The sequence below is a fragment of the Lagenorhynchus albirostris genome, chromosome 3, assembly GCF_949774975.1.
Source record: "Lagenorhynchus albirostris chromosome 3, mLagAlb1.1, whole genome shotgun sequence".
In the NCBI taxonomy this organism is placed as follows: domain Eukaryota; kingdom Metazoa; phylum Chordata; class Mammalia; order Artiodactyla; family Delphinidae; genus Lagenorhynchus; species Lagenorhynchus albirostris.
The window spans coordinates 4,086,922-4,103,581 of NC_083097.1; the positions used below are offsets into that span (position 1 = coordinate 4,086,922).

The 16,660-nt window shown below is 40.9% G+C and overlaps 1 protein-coding gene across 1 annotated transcript in view; it reads left to right on the top strand.

Moving 5' to 3' along the window:
• ADAMTS16 (ADAM metallopeptidase with thrombospondin type 1 motif 16) overlaps nucleotides 1–16,660 on the top strand; it is a 154,662-nt gene that overhangs the window by 49,039 nt on the left and 88,963 nt on the right. The window contains exons 8-10 of the mRNA XM_060145959.1: nucleotides 372–477; nucleotides 7,793–7,930; nucleotides 15,645–15,798. Of these exons, the coding sequence (XP_060001942.1) occupies nucleotides 372–477; nucleotides 7,793–7,930; nucleotides 15,645–15,798 (398 nt within the window). The remainder of the gene's footprint in view (nucleotides 1–371; nucleotides 478–7,792; nucleotides 7,931–15,644; nucleotides 15,799–16,660) is intronic.

A 16,660-nucleotide genomic window follows, 5' to 3' on the forward strand; every position in this document is an offset into this window, starting at 1 on the left:
CTACAGCACTTTTTCTCAGGCTTTTGAGAACACAGTTGTTTATAGAAAAAGGCTGAAATTCTCCATCTGCAGTGAATGCCCTCTTCAACTACGCCGCCATTGTAACCTGTAACTTGAACATTACATAGAACCATGGATTGGGAAGGGAAAACAGACCCCCTTCTCCCACATAATTCAGACCCCCTTCTCCCACATAATTCAGGGTCCTTTATATGATTGTCCAAGGGTTTCCTGTTTCATATTTCACCTGACAAAATGAGAACCAAATTTCTCTAAAGGACAGAGGTAAATACACACACATGACACATCCTCTTTCTTTATTTTACTACAATATTGCTCCTATATGTTCTTTTGATCTTTATGTCCTGTAGGATTTGCACCCATAAGTGGAATGTGTAGTAAATATCGCAGCTGTACGATTAATGAAGATACAGGTCTTGGACTGGCTTTCACCATCGCCCACGAGTCTGGACACAAGTAAGTGCATCTCCCTGGGAGAATGGAGCCTGGGGTCCTCTGCGGACTGGAAGATTGTCTAGAGATTCTGGTGCAGTAGCTCAAGCCTGTGAGGGGAATTCACACATTTGCAGCGAGAACACCAGTAGGAAATGCTCACGTAGGCGCTTCTGTTTTATTTGAGTGTCTCGTCGCACACATTCTAAAGCTGTGGCAACACACATGTTTGCACTTTCCTCACTCCCTTCTTCCCTTCCTGCTCACACATGTGCATACAATCACAGACTACAGACTCTTCTGTCTCTGCTCCTTTGTCCTGGGTTTTGAACTTGGTCCTGTGAGCTCATCTCATTCCATGGTTAACTCCTACAGGAGGACTCCACGTGACTGAAGATAGTAACAAGCCCGCCCATTGGTAACTTACTATTCTCAAGTTTGTATTCTTATATCACTTTCAAAATTTGTAGAGATGGGTTTTGACTGGTGTGCAGGGTTTGGGGTGTACAGGGAGGACAAGAGATGCAGCCTGGTGGGAGCTGGTTTGCTTCCCACATCCCCACGTTCCCACCATTGTCAGTTGTGAAATGGGGCAGCATCAGGGGGAGTGGGGAACCCGGGGCTTTGGCACAGATGGATAGACACCGATGCAGGACAAACAGCTCTCAGCAATGGGTGGCATGTCATTAGGAGTATCTTTTTAAGTGAGAAGCTTACCTTTATTCCTGTAGAATGAAACACTTCTGTCCATTACGTATAGTAGCTATTATTCTTAAATAAGATTTCTTAGTCTAATAATCTATAGGCTGCCTCACTTCGAGGCGCCATCTATTAAAAAAAAAGTTTTTCTCAGTGGGGCCCACTTGCTGATTTCCTGCAATTGCCCTGATTTATATGAGCATCAGCAGTGGTAACACAAGTGTTTTCCTGCTGGACTGAAACTGTACTTGAAGCTTCTCCTAGAAAATTCACAGCCAGGAATTACAGCTTTTCTATTTTCACTTTCATCCTCATTTTATTTGCAAGTTACAAAACTTGCAGAAGGCAATGTTTGTGATTTGGTCTTTGCAAAGTTGATTTCTCCATCCCCTGTTAGAAATTGTACTGAGGCCACTCATGTCATCCCGACCTGTTCAAAGCATCTGTGTGTGTGTGTGTGTGTGTGTGTGTGTGTTTGTACACATGTGTGCCTGTCCTTAATGGGCTCTCACAGAGGCCCTGCAGACTTTGGCTCTGTGTGAACTGATGACCTGAAAGTGAAGCTTATATCTTATTACTGATCCCTTCATCATTACAGGTAATGATTGACTTTTTCAGTGCCTAGAAAATTGCACCTACACTTTACAAAGCTTTCAGTTAAGTCATAATTGTAAATAGGCTGCTAGAGTTAAAACTTCAAAAAAACTCATTATTTTAACGACATGGGGCTCTTGCTGTCCTCTGAACCATACCTGAATTTAATTAAACAATCAAAGTAAGAAATATTTAAGTCATCAAGGGCTGAACAAATCAGCATTAGATAAGCAGTTGAGATTCAGGCCCCTGGTGCGTCCAAGACGAGGCTCTCAGTCTTCCAGTCAACAAGTATTCGTGTTTGCTTTTATTTTTTTCTTAGAAGTCAACTATTAATATTTCCTTTCATCACTAGGGCTGGGTGTAGATGGAAAAAGAATTTCTTCCAAACAAGAGAAAAGTGTTTTTACTTGCAAGTGAGAATATAGATGGGAGGAAGGAAAGGAACTCTAGATTTGGACGCAGGCAAGTCCCACTCCTGAGAGAACTGACCTCCAGGAAATGATCAGCTCCTTCTCCAGCACCTGCTGCTTAGAGAATATTGTACAAGAGTCAGGAGGACTGAGAGCTCTGAGTGTTTGACGTCACCCGTGAAATAGCTTCTGATCATATTGAGGAAATAGGAAATACTTGTGGGATACATACATGTATACATACATGAGGAAATAGGGATACATGTGGGATACATGTATTTATGGGATACATAAAAAGCACGTGCTAATTGCCAAAATAAGTGATCATAATAGTACTAATAGTAATAATAACGCTAATACGTGCTCTTTGTGGAGTAGTTTCACATGTAACTCTAAGCCTGGAAACCCCTGGGGATGATCTCTTATCTTCCCTTCACTAGCTGGGCAAGTAGCCTGGGCTGAACATTCAGCACAGGAGGCGTGGAGGAGCTGCAAGGGGTCAGAGGTGAGCTGAAGGGGGCGTATTTCTAACACATTCTTAGCTGTGGCAACTGCATCAAATGAGAGGGGCCGCAGCAGGGAAGATTCAGCAGCCCAGCTCTGTGCAGTTCAGGTGAATTGAAAACAAACAACTTTATTCAGTTTATTCATTTAAGAACTATTATTACTTGGAGAAGGAATCATAAGTTTAATGCATGGATCAAACAGCATGCCTTCCTCTTATCCTTGGCAAAGAGCTCTAAGCAGTCAATTTCTGAGCCCTGTACCTTAAGAATTAAAACATAATTTTATATTTATAAGTTGTAAAACATCCTGTTTCACAGACGAATCTTACTTCTTCAGTTTGGTTTACATTCAGAGGACATTATTAAGGTGGAGGAGTACTTCTCTGTGCCTTTCAGCCACAGGTTTCCTAACCTTTAACTCAAAGAAAGATGCAGTTCATGCCCAGCTAGTTTCTTCTACGAGGTTCAGTTCTTTTTATCCTAAGACATCTTGTGGTTTCTATTGGAGAATCTGACCTAAAAATAGGAATTGCTAAGAACCAGTATTTGGATCTGTGTTGGGAAGGGGAAAAGAGGATCTGGAGCTGAAAGTGAGGATGTGTGCTTTCCCTTAGTGTGTGGGACTGAGCCAGGACTGGTGCAGGGCCAGTTTCCTGCTTGTATTAAATCATTTGTCACAGGATGTGTGGTTTCCTAGATGCAGGTGTTGAAGAATTGGCACAGACACACTGAGGGTTCAACTACACATTTTGAAGAGTATGCCATCTGGGCATGGATCCATTTGAAAAATTCTCATTTGTCAAAGGAAGTCATGTCATTAGATGGGTAGGGCCCTGGGACTCGTATTCTAGATATCCTGTGGTTCTCTGGCAGCCTGACAGTGACCAGGCTGCATCTCCTGATCTCCTCTTACGTGAGTTTCCATATGCAAAACCCATAGAGCCTGTGAGACCTCAGCAGGTGTGTGCAGGTGCAATTTAAGTTGCATTGTTTGAGCTGAACATTCCTTGTATATAAAGTCAGCTTAAATACTTAATTTGCATGATCATTTCAGACCATCAAGACAATATTAAACATACTTGCTGTGCTCAGGAGTATTCATGATCCATCGTTCTGTCCCATGTCTTTTCCACTACTTACTGACCCATTCACCAGGCACAATTTGCATTCTGCCAGCAAAGCACTGTGTAGCGTTCTATAAAATGACTAGTGATCCATGCCCTTCAAAGCCTAAAGAAAGATAAGGTAGGCATGGCATGCAAGGGGTCAAGCAGTGAGGGCTGTAGGCATTTCAAGAGATGCAAGGAAAATCAGGGAAATCTGGAAAGAAACAGAGTTGGTGTGCTGATACCATTCAGCTCAACCATATTCGGCTGGTGATGTTAGACTCCCTTTCAAGCATTTGATGGTGATGTGTGCACCTCACTGATTTATGACTGTGCTCTGTCATCAACCTGAGCCCCTACAGCTGGGTCAGGGAGATGCTGGGTGATTTTAAGGGTTTGTGGAATATTAAAGCAAGTGGCTGCTTAAAGATCACCTGGTCTGGTGATTGTCAGACTGCCCCCTAGGGAGCTCCAGCATGTTGGAGCATCATTTCTTACCAATTTTATTTCCTGTCATTCCTCCTAAGATTTTTGTTTGTTTCTGTGTCCAAAAAGTATTTGAAAACCGTTGACCCTTGGCTGAACTGCCTCCTCACCCCCCTACACACACACACACACACACACACACACACACACACACACACACACACACATGCACAAAATATGTATGCAAGTGATATCTGACATCCAGGTGTTGAGAGATTTGATCAAGACCACATTTGAATCTGGGAAAGATACATTTTGAATTTTCCTTTTTGACATGCGTGGTGCCAGGTATTCTGAACAGTTTAAGAGGAAGGTTTTATTATCCCATTTTATAGGTGAGGAAACTGAGGCTCAGGGACTTGAGAAATTTGCCCCAAATCAACCCACTTGTGAACGACAGGATCAAGACCTGATGGAGGTTCCCCTGCCTCCACAGCCTGTGTTTCCCCAGGTTATCTGACCTGCCCTGGCCCTGAGAGTCCCACATGACTGCTGTCCCCATGTCCACTTCCCGTCTCTCAGGGAGGATGGGTTTGCTTCTTGAAAAGCCTGCGTCAGGCTCTGGACAAGTAGATCCTACCTGTGGTGCTATCATCACCCCCAGGATGTGATTTACCATCCAGATGACTTTGACCCATCGTTGCTTTGAAGGGTTTCTCCTTTCCTTGACCTACTGCTGTCTGATCAGCTTAAAATATTGGTACAACCTCTAAAAAAGCTTGGCTGTTCATCATTCTGGGTATATCATTAGTAATAAAGAAATACTTGCTGATGTAATTGAATAACTCAAGAAAATTCTATAGAAGACATTAAGAACATCTGATACAGAATATAATTCTCAAGTCCAAGTTAATCTGAAATTATGTTTACATTTGGGTATTTGAGTTGTTGTTGTAGCTGGAAGGTTGTTCTTTATTCATTCAACAAACATCAGTGGAGCACCTGTCACGGACTAGTGAGTCCACTTGCACTCGGGCTCTGAGCATTGTTAAGAAGAGGCCCTGTAGATAAGGAAGAGAAAAAAGTGCATTGTTTTAACATGTAGGGTGATAACCACTTTGAATAAAGTATTGTGAGTCATGGAAGCAAAAAAAAAAAATGTCTGGTAATGTATAACTTGAATAGTAATTTTATTTCTTAGTTGCCAAATACCAACCTTATCTTCAAAATGTGCCCTATTCATTCTTCCATGACTTATTAATGTTAATATCAACTGTGATTATCGTGTGGTATTTTCATGCCACTGTGCTAACACCCACAACAGTGCAGAATATGGGATTTGTACTGCTTGGAAAAGCAACTCGAGACATAGTAGTGCTGAAGTTTGGGTGGGCATCAGAATCACGTTATTGTGTTAGGATTCACCCAAATGCCAGAGCCTAACCCCCAACTTACTAAATCAAAAATCTAACAGGGTGGGCTTTGGGGAGGCACATGTGTGGTGCATTTCCCAGATATTCTGATACTCAAAAAAGTCTGAGAATCACTGAAAATGCCTTAGATGAAAATGGTTAAGACCAAGGTGTCCCCAGACCTGGGATGTTGTGGCTTTGAATTCCTTAGAAATGTAGGCAGAAGTGGTAGCAAATTCATCTAGGGCACTCGCAGGACCCAAATTTGTCTTCTTTATATTCAGGTCAAGGGCCAGCCAGGGGAGGGTACTTTGTTATTTCGTTTTTATCACTTTCTCCCCAAAGCAGCCTCTGCGTGAATCCTCTCCATCACCGTGGCACATCTCTCCAGCCATGTGGTTACCCTCACCTTGATTGATTGCTTCTAATAGAACTTCAGAGAATGGGTGGAGGCCGAAATAACCACAACTACATCATCCTTGGTACTGAGCAGGAATTTTGCAGAAATTCGACAATGTTTGTGCGCCAGATTTCCTTGGACACACCCTTCAATCACGCTCCGGGTACACTATTGCACGGGTCCCGCCTGGGCTCTGACGTCAGAGTGTCGGGTTCCAGTCCGGACTCTGAGACCCTGGACAAGCCTGTCTCCAGCCCTCAGTCTTGCTGTCATTGTAGGCTTGTAGGCTTGTAGTAAGATTCGGGTTAGAAAATATAGATAATGTGCTTAATATCTTGTCTGAAAAATAGTGCTTACAAATGGGAGTTGTCATTTTTACTGATATTATTAAACAGCTCTAAGAAGAAACAGTTAAGTCTTCAGCCTCGGACACAAGTGCAGATTCCCTGGCTCCCTTTTGGAGCCCACTTCCCCTGTGTTGGTGTCTCCTATCCCTGTGACCCTCCCTCCATTCATCCTGGGATTCTTGGTGGCAGAAAGCCCACAGATGCAGTAACCCACCTGTCCTTTGCTTTCTCCCCTCTTGCTTTTCCCCTGCCTTCTGTATCCCACTCATTCAGAACTGCTCTCTGGGAATCCATACAGTGATCGGGTGGGTACCAGACATTAATGGCCAAAAATGGCTTGACTCTCCAAGGATGTATCTACCCTAATGGGAAGTTTTCAATGTCACGGAGCTCCCAAATCCCTGAGGCTTTCTTCCCAAGGTAGTCATTTGTGCTCTTCTGAGGTGGGTGAAGATGGTAACATGAGGCTATCCCACAGGGCTAGCTTTAGGAAGTTAAGAAGAAGAGCCTACTTGGTGGGGAGAGGTAGCATCTCAGTCAATGGGATTCGTATAGGTGCAAGGCTGCAGTTTTCTCGAGTGACAGTAAGGGGTTGCTGTTGGCATCATAGGATTTGAACATCTGCAAAGGACCCTATTAAGAGGTCCCATAGCCACTGTAGCCTGAGGTGTTTCCATATACTAAGCTAGGGCTGGAGCCCCAAAGTGGTCTGGTTTCAGTCAAGAGTAACAGACGTACCTTCAAACAACGCCTGCAGATAAATGCCACCACAGCTACTCACGGGAGTTCCATGGCGCCACTTCCTCCAAAGGGATGTAGGGAGTCTGGTCAAGTACCGGCCTGCTGTCACAGCCTCCAGCAGTGACATGACATGTCACAGCCTCCAGAAGACCTAGCATGAGCTGGATCAGCACTGGGTGTAGGGACAAAATGTCAGCACCACCAAGAGGGGCGATGGTGGTTTAGTAGTTCTTAAATTGTGTAAACATCACACTCCCCTGTGGAGCCTGCATTTGTGTTTCTTACAAACACCTGGAAATTCTGACCATGGCTGGTGAGCAGCAGAGAGTGTAGAGAGAGAAGAAAGCAATAAGAACATCATCAGCTTTCTCAAGATCAAATAAACTGCCCTCTACAACCCACTGGAAATGCTTTTTTATAATTAAAATGTCTGCCTTCGGCAGACATCTGGACATGTGCTCTGTTTTGATGTTGGTGTGCACTTTCAAACAGCTGGACAAATGGTAGTTCTCCAGGAGAGGTCTGTGACCTCATGGATATTCTCCCCTGTTTGGCTGTTAGGACTTCTTCTTCTGCCTGCCTAGCATACAGGAGGAGGGGGGCCTTCATATTGTTGACTTGTGTTTGTTAGAGTGTGTTAGACAGTTGAAACTGTTATTTGTTTTGAAAGACCCATTTCTTTCTCTCTCTCATAGCTTCGGCATGGTCCATGATGGAGAAGGGAACGTGTGCAAAAAGTCTGAGGGCAACATAATGTCCCCTACATTGGCAGGACGCAACGGGGTGTTCTCCTGGTCACCCTGCAGCCGCCAGTACCTGCACAAATTTTTAAGGTATGGACCCCTAAAGCTGGTTGTGTATCTCTCTGTGCCTTTGATGTTCACTGCTGGGTCAGCCTAATCCTGTCCAAGAAGCCCCAGACCCAGGTGCCCCTTCCTCAGATGGTCCCCATTTAAAGGCATCTGGAGACATTCATTTGACCAAGGAGTTTGCCAAACACTTTCTTAGAGCCTCAATTTCTGCAAGCTTAATCTGACCTCATTTGCCCTTTAGAGTCAAAAGAATCCCTTAAGATACTTAGCAAACCAAAGTATTTGTCACTACCATTTTTTGTTTTTTTGTTTTTTTAATTCTTACTTCTATAGCCAGACATTTTCAGTCCATGATTTTTTTGATTTTTTAATGTTTAAATATTTTCTTGTAGTTTTATTGAGATATAATTGACATACCATGAATTATTATTATGTTTTTTTACAAAATACATTTCTCATTAGGAGGAAAAAAAAGAGTATATAAACCTTCACCTGGGTCTAAAATCCTATAATTTTAAGAATTATTTCTGGAAGGTTTCATCATAGCTCTAATTCATTTAGGGTATAGAACATTAAGGAGGTACAGTTTGACCCCCTGAAAAAGAGATAGTCAGTAGATTTTAAAATTTTAGAGAAATAAGGGACTTTAAGAAATATTTTTAGATCTGCTACTAAAGTGGATTATCCCCCTGGTTTCCTCTCTTTCTTTCTTATTTTTTCAGTAGAACCCCTCTTCTTTTTTTTTCTGCGGCACAAATTAACCCGTCTTGTTTCTAGAACATCATTTGAGCAGGATCTCAGGCCTATTTCTGTTGGTTTTACTCACCACGTTCTGTTCATTATCTTATGGGTGGTTCCCTGTGCTCACCTGGGGCAGTGAGTGCACAGCTGGTTTCTCTTTCTTGCTGCCTCTTCCATCACTTCCAGACCTCATAACACATCTTCTGAGCTGCGTCCTGACTACCAGCCTTGGGGGCTTCAGCCTGCAGCTGTGGTCCTTCCTCACAGCCTTACTTTGAGACCTCAGCTGAGATATTTTACCACTTAAAGGAATGATGACTGCTTTCCATATTTTGTGCTACCCAGGAAGAATGAGAATTTTGTAGATAATATCTGTACCCTGGTAACATAAACCTATATTCTAGGAATATACACTTGATCGTTTTTTTAATTTCTATTACCCAAAAGACAATGTTCACATGACACAATCGGTCCTTCCAACATTTGCTGTGCCCTGTATGGTGTTCTCTTGGAGTCAAGTTGGGGATTGTTAGCACTTGTTTTAGCTTTTTCATGCACCTGTTCAAATGTGCGTGCGTGCGTGTGTGTGTGTGTGTGTGTGTGTGTGTGTGTGTGTGTGTGTGAAGGACTCTGCTTTCCCTAATAAAGAAGATAATTCACTTTAGCTCACAATGCTCTTATTTGTATTAACAAGGAAATTTTTGAGTTTTCTATATCCCAAATCCTTTCTATAAACTTCTACATTCTTTTCTTAAAATTTTACTTCTTTTTCATCTTAATGGCTATGATGAAGATATATAAACATTTTTAAATTTTTCGAAATATGCTCTGACAACTTGAAAATCCCAGGGATGCAAAGTATGGGCATGCAGTGAGAATCAGCATCATGAAAGCGTCCAGAAAAAGTTTTTAAACTGCCAAGAAATATAGGAAAACTCACAGAAAGGAAATAGTTATAGGCTTAGAGAATAATTATTTTGATGACATTAAATATGGGCTGTAATCTTCAAATCAGAATATGATCCTGAGAATACTTATTAAGATTCTGGAGTTCAAAGACATTTTGTCCAGTGATACTGGAATGGTTAAACATATGCTGAAGTATGCTCATTTGTTTTTGTGCCAATCAGTAAAACCCTTCTGTAGCCATGCAGTAACAAACATTTATTTTCAGGGACTTTACTGATTGTTTTGGACCACATAATAACAAAAATGCAAGATTTTACATGCTCCCAAATTTGATTTCTCAAAAGATTAAATTTTCTACGATAGCCTTTCATTGTCAAATTCACTCTTAAGATTAATTGTACTTGAGATGTCTAGTTGTGAATTGGACGTGTCCCCAGTGCATCAATCCTGATTATTCATTGGCTTAATGAACCTGAGACCATCTTTTATATGTTTGCTGACTTCCTGATTTGTAAGTAATCAAAATACTGTTATATTCTCCACCAATTAGTTGGCAATTTGGACATGATCCCAACAATGAGTAAGGATAAACGGCCAACTTTACAAAGATGAATCTGTTCTCCTTTAGGATCAGCCTAGCATTGGGTACACGGAAAAAATATATATAATAAGGGAACTCAATTAGCCTGAAGTTGTCAGCACAACTTTTCTCTATGCTCGGTAGAGTCAAGAAGGACAGATATGTTTTTGCAGTAAATTCCTCAACCTCATCAATAAAGACATATGTCATTTCCCATGGGCAGACACAGACCTCATCACATTCACTCATGTCTGTATCCGGGAGGCCTAAGACTTAGGGAAATTTTAGCTCGTTATTTTAAACTTAATGACAACATGGACTCATCTTCAATTTGCTTTTTAAAAACTTGAATCATGCACTTCTGATCAGTGAACACACCTCCCCGCTTGTCATATGACTCTGCATCCATACATGAGAAAGGTCATCATAGGAAAGCAGGAATTTGAGGGATGCCCTGCCATACCCCCGACCACCCTGTCAATGGGAAAACTTGATTTGGCCTGAAAGAGTATGTTTTGGGGCATAAAAGAAATAATACATTACAGTTCACATCTTGCTCTGCTGTATAATGTTCGTCTTAAGAAATATAAACCAGCGAGTCATGGCTGAGTGCAGTTTCTGGGAGACTGGAGAATGGGCACTGCCGTATCGTTGATCAGCAAGCAAATCAGAGTTCATGTGCCGATCAGGTCTTCATCACTATGCCGGGGAAGGCCTTGACCTTGGCAGCTAATATAACCTATAATCCATTGTCTCTCTTGGAAAAAGAGGGGATACAAGCAAAAGAACTCTCGAGCTCTTTAACATTTTATGGTTCATGAATCAGAGTGGGAAGAGGACTTTGAAATATTGTTGCAGAACCTCTGGCCTTGCCTTATTTCCTTCATTGACGTTGTATATGTAGTTAAACACATATATAGAAAAGAACAAAATTATGAGCATATAACTCAGTAACTTTTCACACAGTGAACATTTTAGTGTAACTTCTACCTAGATCATGATATGGAGCACGTTACAGTAGCCAAATCATGGAAACAGTCTAAGTGCCCTTCAATGGATGGAAGAGTAAAGAAGGTGTGAGATATATGATGTATATGTGGTATTTATATGTGTATATGCACTGTATCTAATTATATCTCTCTATCTATCTACCTGTCTACCTATCTACACACACATTGTAATATCATTCAACCATGAGAAAGAAGGAACTTCTGTCATTTGTGACGACATGGATGGTTTTTGAGGGCATTATGCTGAGTGAGATAAGTCAGAGAAAGACAAATACTGCATGATCTCACTTATATGTGGAATGTTAAAAAGAAAATCAAACTCTTAGAAACAGAGAGTAGATTGGTAGTTTCCAAGGGCCAGGTGAGTGGGAGAGAGGTAATGGGTGAAAGTGGTCAAACTTCTAAAGATTAGGTGAATGAGTTTCTGGGACTGTCATGTACAGCATAGTGACTACAGTCAACAATACTGTATTTTATAGCTGAAGTTTACTGAGAGAGTAGATCTTAAAAGTTCCCACTACCAAATAAAAGTTTTAACTTTGTGAAGGGATGGATGTGTGAACGAACCTAAAAAAAACATGGAACACCACTCTCCCCCCCAGAATACCCTTCCCCAATGCCGTCATCACCTCCCTCTTCCCCACAGACAACGATTCCTCTGACACAGACGCCACCGTAGACAGTTTTGTCTGGTTTTGAACTTACTATGAATGGAGTCATGAGTTATGTGCTATTTTGTGTCTGGGGTCTTTAGCTAAATATTTTGATTTTGAGATTCATCCTTATTTCTGCATAAAACTATGATATTCATTTACTTATTTTTAATTGCGTGGATATGCTCCAACTTATTAATCCATCCTGTTAGTGATAGACATTTGCATTTCCAGTATTTGACTATTATAAGAAATGTCACTGTAAATATTCTTTTGGTTTACACATATATCTCTGAGTATACGGAGCAGAGAAACTTTGGGGTCATAAATATATATGTACAGTGTCAGTAGACACTGCCAAGTAGCTTTCCTAAGTGGCTGTGCAAAGTTACAATCCCACAAGCACTTATAAATACTCAGATTGTTCCACAATCTTGCCGACACTTGATCTCGCTGGTCTTTTTCATTGTGGCCAATCTTGTGGGTCTGTGGTGGTGGATCAAAGTGGTAATTAATGAGACTGAACACCTTTTCACATTTTAAAGCCTACTTTAGAAACCTCTTTAGTGAAGTGTCTGTTCAAATCTCCTGTGCATGTTTTTGAAATTAAACTCCTTTATTTTTCTTATCTCTTGTTGGGAGTACTTTATATATACTGAGTAGGAACACTTTGTGCATTACCGGAGATATGTATTGCAAATATCTTCTTTCACTCTATGACTTAGTATTTACACAGTATTTACACTTTTAATGGTGTCTTTTGATAAACAGAAGGGTTTTCTTATGTTTTTAAGGGAGTCCAAATTATTCATATTTTTCCTTTAGAATTAGCACTTTCTGTACACCACTGGAAAAAAACTCTGCTTACCCCAGAGCCATGAATATATTCTTCCACAAGCTTTGTTGTTTTGCTTATCACATGCAGGCCACCTGACTTTTGTGTAGGGCATGCAGCAGAGTTCAAACATGTTTTGTCCTGGTGGATATCAGGTGACTGTAAACTGGCTGCAATGCTTTTGCTTCATGCACCCACACCCTGTTGTATCCCTGTGCCCACCTCACTGACTCTGGGCTTAGCTGTGTGACCTGCTTTGGATGAAGGGACAAGTGCAAACACGCCCAAGCATGAGCCCAGCCAGAAGAATCAGGGGTGGGATCTTCTCATGGCTCTTCAGATGCAATGCTGACTAGAGCCGACTTTCACATCACAGGGTTGACGTGTGTGTTGCTGTGTCTCCCCCTGCATGGGACCTTCCAGGCCCCTAGTCTGTGCACTGGACCAGGCAGGCACCTCATCCTCAGGGCCATGTACAGATTCTCTGTGGCTCCTTTGAAAGTTTACATGTCTTTTGTTTTCAGGTTACTTTTGACATTTTTCTGTGATTTTGGTTGTCTGTAGAATTTCTTTCATGTACCCACGTGTTTTTCTTTTTCTTTTTCCTGCTTGGGGTTTTAGAACTGCTTACATCTGTGGTTTATTGTCTTTCATCAGTTTTTGAAAATGTTCAGACATTTTATCTACAAATATTGGTTCTGACCCTTTCATTCTGGCTTCTCCTTTTTGGATTCCAGTTGTGTAAGTGTTAGAACTTTTCACAATACCTCACATACATATTTTGTATATATTCATTCTCTGGTGAAATTCTCCATCTTAACCTCTATTTTCTCAAAGCTAATAACCATAATAATTTTAAAGTCCATTTCTGACTACTCCAGTATCTGGATTCCTTATGAATCTGTGTCTATTATTTGTGTATTCTCTTGGGTTTCAATATTTTGGTCTCATCTCCCAATACATTTGGTAATTTTGAACAAATGAAGGATATTGTTAATGAAAAAATTAAAGACAAGATAGAGCCCCGAATGATGTTATCTTTTCTTTCTAGCAGACAGGGCAGTTGCAGTTTATCAGTAAGTCACTTTGGGGTTGAGCTGATGTCCCCCTGGCATTCGGTCTTCCTAAACCGGCCTTTCACGTTATTTCTTTACTCCTTCAGCAAAGACCTAGTATGGCTTCCGTGAAAATCGTGTTTACCAGGGCTGACCCACAGTTTCAATCTTTATCTCCCAGCCCCACCAGATTGTCAACACCTTGCTCAGCTTCTCAGCCTCGTAAGGACCACTTTCTACTTGGCCACCAGGCTCCCTAGCATCTTTTTATGACTCATTAAATTCCTTGAGGAGAAAAATATTACTGGGTGTTGGGTTCACTTCTCTACTTTCCTTTGCTCTGGAAATGTTCATCCTTCATGTTCTTTTTACTTTGATAGCCTTCTGATGCCTGTAGAACAACTAGTCTCATACGTGCTGGTCCACCATAGTTAAAAGTGGAAGTCCTCTTTGAATTAAATTTTAAGGATGAATAAAAAATAATAGGTTACATTTGATCAAACTATAAAAAATCCTGAATCTGTGAACTTTAAAAAGTTTTTGTTTTTCAATCTCTTGCTTGGGTTCATCAATGTAGCTGACTTTTCCTAGTTTCCTTTCTATGCAATGGGAATAGTATTGCCAACCCTGATGTAACTTTAGGGAGATAATGGGGAACATCTAACTAGTATATAGGAATCATTTGAGATCATTAGAGAGAGGTGCTATGGAATTCCAAAGTTGCCAAATCACTCCTGTCATGGAGTGTTAGTTATGCTTTTATTCATTTTTCTCTACTTATAGACCCTTACATCATGATCATCGTAGCAGTAATAGAAAGATCATCTATTCAACACTCACAGCGAGCAAGTCACTGCTCTTAACACTTTCCTAGCCTTTGATTTAATCTATTAAAAGGCTTGTGACCTCCTTGCATGTATGTTTAATGTTCTGTCCACAGTGACTGGTGCCCCTCCTCATGTTTTAAGTATGTGGATATTAATTAAGGGCACACATGCATCAGTGGGCTCCAAGGCAATAGAATCTGGGGCCCGGGTCCTGGAGACTGGGGCCAGAAAGATTCCGATCAAGGTGGACAACCACACAAAGAAAAGTTTGGGGATGCTTACGCAGATCTACTGTTGTTAAGTTTATTGTGATTACAGAGGTGTTTTGTTTTTGTTTGTTTTTAGTTTTTGCTTATTGAAATTTATAAATAAGATTTAGTTGCTATTTGCAAACACTTGTTTCCCCTCCCTCCAAATGCAAAATTTATACCAAAGCCTGTCTCTGGTAGGGAAGAGGATACCCTATTTGTAGAGGAAGAAATCATTAGTTGGCCTTTAGTCCATCTTCTGGGGAACTTAAGGAGAATTAATTTTCTTCTTTACTTTGGAATCTAGTCAGAAATCAGCCTGCGTATAGAGCATTTCTGGTGGAAATCATTGCAATGCTCCATGTGGAAGCTGGAAGCTATTGTGCAGGAAAGGAAGGAAGGACGGAAGAAAGAAAGAAAATTCCAGCCTTTGAAATTGGCTGATTGTGTTTTGCTGTTTACAGTGCTCATTTCATCTTTTTATTGTTCCTGGCAAGAAGTGTACTTTTTAAGGTGTCTGTTATAGAAGCTCCTCACATCGAACATCTGGTTGTATTATCCCATTTCACTCTCCCCATGATAGGTTTAAGAAATCCGATGAAGAACAAATTGCCTCCCTGGAAAAGGTGAAACATATTATGAACAATTTCAGAAAATGTGGCCTCTGTATTTTAAGAGAATTAAGATAAATGTTATATTGGACCTCAGGAGAAAAATGTCCCCTCTTCTTTATACAAGACATGTGGTAAAATTGCATGAGAAAGGAAAGGCATGATTGAATTACGTGTAATTACATGTAATTCAGTCATTGAATTACGTGATTGAAGTTACATCTTTGGTAATTTCCGGCATCACCAGCAGTTCCTCTTTGTTTTAGCACTGCCCAAGCTACATGCCTTGCGGATCAGCCAAAGCCTGGGAAGGAATACAAGTATCCCGAGAAGCTGCCGGGAGAGTTATACGATGCAAACACACAGTGCAAGTGGCAATTTGGAGAGAAAGCCAAGCTCTGCATGCTGGATTTTAAAAAGGCAAGTGACTGCTGGCAGATGTTCAATGTAGAATTCTTCATAAAACCATTTTATTCAGTGAAGCTGACATTGATGTATTCTGCGTTTATTGGGTACCTACCAAATGTCAAATCCTTTATGTTAGGGCTGGTCCTATATAACAGGAAACACATGTTTTACTGGCAAAGAAAATGACAGTGGATACTGTTGTGGGGATCAGTTTCCTCTCAAGTACTGACTTGGCCTGTTGGGTCAGTTCTTTCTTTCTGATTTATCATGTGGGAGCTCAGCAAGAACTCTTGGTTGGTGTAAGATGGCAAATTAATACACTGCATTCCTTTCAAATGGTATTTAAGAAACAATGTCCCCCCACCCCCCTTACCTTCCTCAGATATAGACAAAATTTACTAGAAAGCAGTAGCCTATCTCGGACTTCTGATTATTAAATTCCTCAAATTAAGTGTTTCTAGAGAAGTCTTTCATAGAACTCCATTGACCCCAGGGACACCAGAAGACTGGTTTCCTCATATAAATTCCTCATATAACACAGAGACATGTGCTCCCGCTAGACAAGGGAAAATCGAGATTTCACAGCTTGCCCTACTAAACCACTAGGAAAGCTACCCATAAATTAAATGAAATTAACTATTTTTGAGGTTTCTTTTATTCTAGTTTATAATGAAATCAAGAGGAAAATAGACGAAAATATATAGTCTTCCAGAAACCTCCAACATTTCAGAATGCACTGGGAATATTCCCAATTTCAATCTAATGTGATAATCTTCTTTCTTCTAAACTAAAGTAGATCTCCCCCCAAAAGTCAATTACAGCCGTGCGCCAGAATTGGATTCTTATCTCCTCAGCTGGGTAATCTCAGCTGGGA